This window comes from Mustelus asterias, chromosome 21 (genome assembly GCF_964213995.1).
Source record: "Mustelus asterias chromosome 21, sMusAst1.hap1.1, whole genome shotgun sequence".
Classification (NCBI taxonomy): domain Eukaryota; kingdom Metazoa; phylum Chordata; class Chondrichthyes; order Carcharhiniformes; family Triakidae; genus Mustelus; species Mustelus asterias.
The window spans coordinates 78,563,789-78,573,477 of NC_135821.1; the positions used below are offsets into that span (position 1 = coordinate 78,563,789).

Sequence of the window (9,689 nt, forward strand, 5' to 3'; positions counted from 1 at the left end):
AAAACATTTGACAACAAGTTGCCTGCTTTCCCATATCTCACTGTGGTAAATTAATTTCAATTAAAGGCCATTTGGTAACGTCACCGCATTCAAGCTGTTCTAGTCTAAAATAAAATGCTAAATTTATTGGACTATTTACTTGTTCCTTAAATTGTATTAACTATGGCAAGAAGGATAATGAGAAAATAGTATTGCTCCGTGTACTTATGATTTTAGGAGTGCAGCTAACTGCAAGCAATTCTCAGCTGCTAGTGGTGTTAATTCTTACATCAGTGTTTCCCCCTAATTGAAAGTGAAATTAAAACCAATAAAAGGAGTGAGAGCAAGGTTACTCTGAATTGATCCGGCATACACAAGCAATGTTATTACACACCCACATCCTTCAGAGGTTTGTTACGACATAACCCCATAATTACAGGACAAAAAAACCCCCACCATTTTGGGAGAAGGTGAAAACTTTATTTGAATATCCAATTCACAACATGTTAAATGCATTTTTAAAGTCAAATTATTAAGGGATTCGTTACAAAAATGTGAAACAATCATTCCATAACAAAATTATTTTAACTGCTAATAAATCAGAAGTTAACTGACAGAATTCCAAGCCACGTTATACTAGGAGATAATTTTACCAAACATAGGGGTGCCAAGGGGCACAGCATGTCTTTCTGGGAAAGATGACATTCATTACATATTTATTCAGGAATGAACAGTTGTCCCTGTCAGATGCTATCAGAGACAAGAACAATAAAATTGGTAGTAGAACCATATTACTGAATTGGTGTGACTGCTGAATAAATGAGGGTAAAATGTGTGTGTGTGGGGTGTGGGGGGGGAAGAGGAGAGGAAATAGGTGATTCATTGATCACTATAAAAATTGCAACTCAAAAGTGCTTAAACCAAATCAAAGTAAAAATTTCAAGCATTGGGTAAAGGGAAGCATCTTGACAAATTTTGTGATGTGGTTGCTATCGCTAAGCCTGGTACACAAAATATAGGAACCAAAGCTAACAACTTGAGCAAAGAATAATAATCAACACTCACTGGATCATTGCTGTTGGAATTAAAGCTTTACATATGGTGTTCTCAAAGCAGACTACAGTGCAGCAGCAGTGAGTGGAGTCACTAATCCAAGCCAGTCACAATTCTGGTGTTACGGTTACAGAATGGGCACTGATATATTTATAGGTTTTACCCACTTTGTGAAAAGATTGGATTTTCTTTCAATGATGAAAAGTGCAAGCAGCAATACAAATTCAGATTGCTCATTTCAGTCTATTTAAAACAAACGGTATCACCATTACAGAATATGCAGCAACCACAATTTTTTTTTAAAGTTTTTCTTTTAAAATAGAAAATACACTTTCCACAGCTTTTTTTTTCCCTGCACCAAGCAATAAAACCAGTAATTCTTTTCAAAAACATATGTGTAAGCTTACTGGTCACATGTAGCATCATGGAATACTTGTGCTTTTTCTTATCCATTCTTTAACAAAAAATATTCTTAAGTTTTGACACACCAAGAAATAGGTGGCATGATTTATACATTTAGCTATTGTACTAAAATACTTTATCCAGCAGGCAAAGTCCTGCATTGTAATATACATATGCTACAAGTTTTACATTATTTGTGGCTCTTTCTACAGGTTAAAAGGTTTCAAAAAAAGAAACTGGCCAGAAGTTTTTAAACTTGCACATTAATTTTAACTAGTTTCATTCTTATTGACAATTCTAAAAATAACACAGACCTTTGTTCCCTGTACAAAAGTTTATTTTTGGCAAGTGATAAATTTCAGACCACCAATTAAAATTTGTATTCCAGTTTTGCATTAAAATAGCATTTTAGTGCTCATTTGAAGACAGATAAAGGTCTAGTGTTAATCTTAGCAACAGCAGGCAACATAAATGCTCAATAATTTCAGTTAATAAAACCGAGCAGCTATTTTAAGTGGTTGCCTATTCAGTACAGTACACTTGCCTCAGTAGGTTGGTAACAAAGCTGCATTTCTCAATGAAAATATACATTAAAACACAAAAGGCCCCTAACAATTAACACTGGCAAATGTGATTTCATCTTGTGCATTAGGTACTGTATAATCTTCCTGTAACCCAAAAACTAAGGACCAATTTAATATCAGGAGTTCCAAAAGAGGTAATGAAACATGTTTTCCAGCACATGAAAATACATTTACAACTTGCTTCTGTTGGACAAACTCAGCAAGATGGCCAACGTAATCTCAGCACTTTTTGGACTGGTTCAATTGTAATGAAAGTTCTATAGTTGGGAATGCCCAGCACTAAAGCTGCAACACTAATTTGGAATTCGTTTCCTGTTCACACGCAAAGAGAAAAAGGAGGAAGGCAGAATGGGTAAGAGGGAACAGATTCCCTCTGTACAACTGCTGGTCACAAATCAAAACTGGACTGCATCAAGCAAATATCCAGCTTGGAAGGACAATAAAGGCAGTGCTTTTAAAAAAATAAAACTCCTGTATTAAATAATAGAAACCATTAAATGTTTCCAGCTGTGTGGTCCTTCTGTATTTTGACAGACAAATAGGCTACGCCTGCACTTTAAGCATGGACTTCAATTGAAAGGCCATTTCACTGTGATCAGAAGGCTTCAGGGGAATGTGTACCCAATGACTTGGAGGCTTGGGTAGTACACTTGGTGATGGTGGCTCACTAAACTTGGCTCCAGCATAATTTTGATCACACTGTGACCTAAACAGTGTATTTGAGTTGCTCAGAACTGCCTCCCAACTCTGATTGTTTGCAGTATTTGCAGTAAAGTGCATAACATGCTTCCCTTCCTTCTGCACAACCTGGCACATTTCCGAGATAAATGGATACCGTCCATGTCCCTTCTCGCCTTTTTTGTGCATTGTCTTCACATGGTAAAGATTATCATCCTTGTTTTTCTGTCTGTTATTGCTTAAGTGCTGATTCCTCTTTGGAGTCCCATGGCTTGGTTGAGTTATTGGGATATTTAATCTTTCAACACCTCCCATTTTCTGTTTACAAAGAAACTATCACCTGCACAAACAGAAATAAAGGCCAATTAGAGTCATAGACATTTACAGCATGGAAACAGGCCCTTCGGCCCAACTTGTCCAGGCCGCCCTTTTTTAAAAGAAATCCCTTAAGATAATCCCGCATTTGGCCCATATCCCTCCATACCCATCGTACCCATGTAACTAAATGCTTTTTAAAAGATAAAATTGTACCTGCCTCTACTACTACCTCTGGCAGCTTGTTCCACTCACCACCCTGAGAGAGAAAAAATTGCCCCACTGGACACGTTTGTATCTCTCACCTTAAACCTATGCCCTCTAGTTTTAGACTCCCCTACATTTGGGAAAAGATATTGACGATCTAGCTGATCTGTGCTCCTCATTATTTTATAGACCTCTATAAGATCACCCCTCCGCTTCCTACGCTCCAGAGAAAAAAGTCCCAGTCTATCCAGCCTCTCCTTATAACTCAAAACCATCAAGTCCTGGTAGCATCCTAGTAAATCTTTTCTGCAATCTTTCTAGTTTAATAATATCCTTTCTATTTAATTGGTGATCATAACTGTACACAACATTCCAAGTGTGGCCTTACCAATGTCTTGTACAACTTCAACAAGACATCCCAACTCCTGTATTCTCCTATATACCTGTGGGTGACAAGGTAGCACAGTGGTTAGCACTGCTGCTTCACAGCTCCAGGGACCTGGGTTCGATTCCCGGCTTGGGTCACTGTCTGTGTGGAGTTTGCACATTCTCCTCGTGTCTGCATGGGTTTCCTCCGGGTGCTCCGGTTTCCTCCCACAGTCCAAAGATGTGCGGGTTAGGTTGATTGGCTATGCTAAAAATTGCCCTTAGTGTCCTGAGATGTGTAGGTTAGAAGGATTAGTGGGTAAATATGTAGGGATATGGGGGTAGGGCCTGGGTGGGATTGTGGTCGGTGCAGACTCGATGGGCCGAATGGCCTCTTTCTGTACTGCAGGATTTCTATGATTCCTGTATTCAATGTTCTGACCAATGAAACCAAGCATACTGAATGCCTTCTTCACCACTCTGTCCACCTGTGACTCCACTTTCATGAACATGTACCCAGAGATCTCTTTGTTCTGGTAACTCTCCCCAACACCCTACCATTAACTGAGTAAGTCCTGCCCTGGTTCAATCTACCAAAATGCATCACCTCGCATTTGTCTAAACTAAACTCCATCTGCCATTCGTCAGCCCACTGGCCCCATTGATCAAGATCCCGTTGCAACTGGAGATAACCTTCTTCACTGTCCACTATGCCACCAATCTTGGCATCATCTGCAAACTTACTAACCATGCCCCCTATATTCTAAGTCCATATCTTGCACATTTGAATAATTAATCACAAATATAGAATCAAAATGGGTGCTTGTGACAAAAGGCTCTAATATTTCAATTTGGGACGGACATGGCTTTTTAAACATTGAAACACTGCAATGTTACTGTTTTAATTTTTGAGCTACAAGCTATATTGATTCTACACCAAAAGCTCTGACAAAGAGACATCCAGACTTGAAGCATTAGCTCTTCTCTCTCCACAGATGCTATCAGATCTGCTGAGATTTTCCAGCATTTTCTGTTTTTTTTATCTTAACTGGGACAGCCGAGAGCAGCTTCATTGCAAATCGCCATCACTGAAAAATTCACAAGGACCCCTTCCTTTTCAAAAAGACTCTCCTTAAGCAGTTTTGGTCACAAAGAGCGTTCATATCTGACTAAATGGAAGCCTCTGATTTTCAAAATCAGTTGTGCCATTACAGGAAGTGTTTACTGAATTGAAAATATATGTGATGCCATTGTAAACTAACCATATTACCCATGGAGCAACTCAGGAAAATTTATAGACACGAGATTACAAGACCACAAAATAGAAAATTGACAAAACACATTTATGAATATACTGCTAAGTACAGAATACTCCTTCAACTCCATAGTACAACCCTAATTAACTCCCAAAACACAATGTGAACAGGTTAAAATATAAATGTCGGCTTTGCCAGCGACCCCATGTCCCAAGAAAGAATAAAGTAACTTTCCAATTACAGTTTTGGGTTGAATAGCACAACATTAAATGTTATGGGCCACATATGATCTTTGAAAAAGAAATGGAGGTTGTAATCATTAAAGTTTATGGCAGCTCGAGATAGGATTAAATTGACTCAAATCCTAAAGGGGAGTAATAATTGTTGGAAGAATGTTTTATAATCTGGAACAACAGTTTAGTTTATTCAACAAGATAAAAGCAAAATACTGCAGATGCTGGAATCTGAAACAAAAACAGAAAATGCTGGAAAATCTCAGCAGGTCTGACAGCATCTGATGAAGGGTCATCTAGACTTGAAACGTCTCTATTCTCTCTCCACAGATGCCGTCAGAACAGCTGAGATTTTCCAGCATTTTCTGTTTTTGTTTATGCAACTCTTGTCGATGAACATAGCGCAGTGGTTAGCACTGCTGCCTCTCAGCGCCAGGGACCCGGGTTCAATTCCAGCCTTGGGTGACTGTGTGCAGTTGGCATGTTCTCTTTGCATGTGTGTGGTTTCCTCTCGGTGCTCGTCTCACACTCCAAAGATGTGCAGGTTAGGTGGATTGGCCATGTTAAATTGCGCCTTGGTGTCCAAAGATGTGCAGGTTTGGGGGGGGTGGGGAGCGATTAATGGGGTAACGGGAACGGTTGCCTGGGAAAAATGTTCTTTGGAGAGTCGGTGCAGATTCGATGGGCCGAAAGGCCTCTTTCTGTTTTGACAAAGGGTCACCTGGACTCGAAACGTCATCTCTTTTCTCTCCTTACAGATGCTGCCAGACCTGCTGAGATTTTCCAGCGTTTTCTCTTTTGGTTTCAGATTCCAACCTCCGCAGTAATTTGCTTTTATTTGGCCTCTTTCTTTCTCCACGGTGGGGATTCTATGGATGTGTCGGAGTCTCTCTCCCCGAGACCGGCTCACACACCTACCTCTCCGTTGAAAAATCCCAAAACTCGTCCACCACCTTATCCAAAGCCTTGTGGAAACTTGGGCTCCAGATTATCGGAGATCTCTCGCCGCTGGTCAATGTGGCTGATTTTTCCCAGCTAGGAATTTGCACGAGCCGAATTCGGACAGAAGATGGTGGAGCCAAACACAACATGGGTCTGCTCGGCACACAGGGCTGGCTACAAGACACTTCCTTCAAGAGCAAAACACAAACATCAGGCGTCGAAAATAAAGTCTAAAAAAAATACATGTTTTTTTTAAAAAATCAACTAGAACGGCTGCGGGGTAACCATTTGTTTTCCTAAACACTAAAGTTTTATTTGAAAATTGCGTTTAATTTAAACGCTCCCCTCCCCCCTTTTGCGGCAGAATTTCCTCGTCACGGGACAGGAAAACGGCCATTTAACAACATCGCCGCTTTCTTTCCTCCTTCAGAGGGGGAACAGGGAGAGAGACGGCGCCGTTTGTTCCCGGACTAAGAGTTAACCGGGGAGGCGGGGGAATCGGAAAGGAGAAGAAAAACAAGTCGGAGGAGCGAGAGAACAAAAGACAGGCCCACCAGACACAGCCTCGGGGGGGGGGGGCGGAGGGAGAGAGAGCGATCCCCACCCCGGCAGCCACACACCCTCCCCGGGCTCGCCCTCTCACCCACTCGGCCCTGGCGCACACACCCCGGCGCTGCTTGCTCGGAAGGCCGGCGCTCAGAGCTCTGTTCTCGGCCGCTCGGACCATCAGCTGCCGGAGAGAAACTGCCTGGCCCCGCCCCCTGAATGTAGCAGAAAATGGAACTCGGAGACAGCGCCGCGGCCAATCAGGAGGCGGCTCCGGCCAAACTGTTACAGCACCGCAGCCAATCAGGAGGCTGCTGCCGTTCCCTCGCGCTGGAACAAAGGGACGCGGCTTGTTGTTGTTGTAGAATCTCCCCCTGTTCATTCCGCCCTCACTGGGGGGAGGAGTGGGGGCAATTGTGGCTCCATTTGCTACCAATTCACTGCCTCAAAATGGCTCTTCTGCACACTGGGCGGGCTCTTGGCCTTTATTTTGGTATGTTCATCCCCATTGGTTCGTTTAAAATTGGAAACAGCATCTCATTAAGTCTCCACCAGTAAAGATTGTGGACATGCTGTACGTGAGCTGCAGGATCTGGTACATTGCCTGCGGGCTATTTACAGGAAGCTTCTGCTGTACCTCATGTCACCGGGAAAAAAAAACCACGGGTTGAATTTATTATCACGTTTCATATTCTCAGGACACCCCAAAGCGTTTCACAAACAAGGAAATGCTTTTATTTTGCACTCGGTGAACCTTGTGATTGTGTCAGCAATCTATTCAGCCTAACACAATAAGATACCACAAACAACAATTAGCAAATGGCAAGATATTTTATATGATTGCCGGATTGAACAAATCATTTAGAACAGCACATTCAGAGATTCCTCAAAGTCTAATACTTGGCCATCCATTCCCTATGATACTTTATTTTTATTTACAAAGCACCATTTTGCCTCCACGATTATTAATATCATTAGTTTTGGGAAAACCTTTCGAGAAGTGGGAGGAAGTTCTGAAATCTGAGTGGGGGGGGGGGGGGGGTAGTATAGGGTGAGTAAAGATATTTTATATGATTGCCGGATTGAACAAATCATTTAGAACAGCACATTCAGAGATTCCTCAAAGTCTAATACTTGGCCATCCATTCATTCCCTATGATACTTTATTTTTATTTACAAAGCACCATTTTGCCTCCACGATTATTAATATCATTAGTTTTGGGAAAACCTTTCGAGAAGTGGGAGGAAGTTCTGAAATCTGAGTGGGGGGGGGGGGGTAGTATAGGGTGAGTAAAGGTTAATGCGGGACTGGAGAAACATGGAGAGTCACATGATAGTGGACTGAGCATGGTAGTAATCAAACAAAAAATGCTGGAAAACAGAGAACAGAACAGCACAGGAATAGGCCCTCAGCCCACCAAGCTGAGTTGTCACCATGCATGATGCCTTTCTAAACTAAGACCTTTTGGCTCTATGCAGTTCATATCTCTCTATTCCCTGCTTATTCATGTATCTGTCAAGATGCCTCTTAAACGTTCCTTTGTAATCTGCTTCTACCACCTCCTCTGGCAACACATTCCAGTAACTTACCTCAACCCTTTTACCTTAAACCTACGTCCCCTGGTAATTGACATTTCTACCCTGGGAAAACTCAGCAGATCTGGCAGCGTCTGCGCAGAGAGAAACAGAGTTAATGATGAATCATCGAATTGTTGCATGTGACCCGTCGAGCCCGCACTGACAAACATGAACAATCCCACCCAGGCCCCTATCCCTGTAACCCCACGCATATTACCCTGGTAGCACAGTGGTTAGCACTGCTGCTTCACAGCTCCAGGGTCTCGAGTTCGATTCCCGGCTCGGGTGGAGTTTGCACATTCTCCTCGTGTCTGCGTGGGTTTCCTCCGGGTGCTCCGGTTTCCTCCCACAGTCCAAAGATGTGCAGGTTAGGTTGATTGGCCAGGTTAAAAATTGTCCCTGAGATGCGTAGTTAGAGGGATTAGCGGGTAAATATGTGGGGGTAGGGCCTGGGTGGGATTGTGGTCGGTGCAGACTCGATGGGCCGAATGGCCTCCTTCTGCACTGTAGGGTTTCTATGATTTCTATGGTTTCTAATCCCCTTGACACTAAGGGGCAATTTTGCATGGCCAATCAACCTAAGCCGTACATCTTTGGCGTGTGAAGGATCATATGGACTCAAAACATTAACTCTCTTTATCTCCACAGATTGTACCAGACTTACTGAGTTTTTCCAGCAATTTGTGTTTTTATTTCATATTTCCAGCATCCACAGTATTTTGCTTTTATCCACCAGAAGCCACATGCACACAGTACCTAGTCAATCTTTTTAACTAAACAATTAAACTAAATCAAATTAACTGAGGGACAAATTAAAAGGGGCAACCCCCAAAAAGGGAAACACCTGAAACAGAAGAAAGTAGAAAGGAAATCAAACTAAAATGTGATTAAAGGGGTCGATAATACAGCCCAGCTCCTGCGGTGCCCAATGGGCATGGAGCATCAACAGTGCCCTCGGACACCGCATGCTCCCTCTCCAGGGAAACCCGGCCTCGAATGTAGCCACAGTAGAGGGGCAGACACAGATAGTACCTAGTCAAGGCTATCCTCTGGAGATCAATATAGTTGTGTGTTACCAGTAAACATTTAATGTTTAACCACATAAGCCTCGAGACCTCTCAGTGAGAAGTTGCTGCCCTGAAAAACTCTTTGGAGAATCAATAAATGACCCTGGAAAAACATGAGGGAATTAAAAAAGATGTTGAATACGATTATGTTTGGGTCTTGTTATAAGGCGTAAAGGGACCACAAGGTAGGGCTGTAGAACTTAAACAGGGAACTATTTATTTTAGGTCTTTACAGCTTCACAGTCAGCCCTAGACTGGCTCCCCAAACTCCACCCTGGGTGGAGAGGGTCACCTGACCCGCATTCTTAAAGGGGCAGCACCTAAATATATAACACCCCTCCCCCTTTATTTCAAAGCTCCCATAAACAAACATATGTACACAATTACAAGTACTGCACAGGCATTGTGGCCAACATTTATACATAGTGAGGAATATTTACAAAAAGCATGGAAATGCAACATCCCCACTCCCCTCCCCTTCCC

At 42.4% G+C, this 9,689-nt stretch overlaps 1 protein-coding gene across 1 annotated transcript; it reads right to left on the reverse strand.

Moving 5' to 3' along the window:
- Positions 1–437: 437 nt before the first annotated feature.
- Positions 438–6,943, reverse strand: LOC144508914 (uncharacterized). The gene is made up of 3 exons (XM_078237126.1): positions 6,659–6,943; positions 5,992–6,203; positions 438–3,036 (listed from the first exon to the last, which is right to left on the reverse strand). The coding sequence occupies exons 1-3, from the start codon at positions 6,941–6,943 to the stop codon at positions 3,033–3,035; spliced, it is 501 nt and encodes a 166-aa protein (XP_078093252.1). The 3' UTR covers positions 438–3,032.
- Between the last annotated feature and the right edge of the window lie 2,746 nt (positions 6,944–9,689).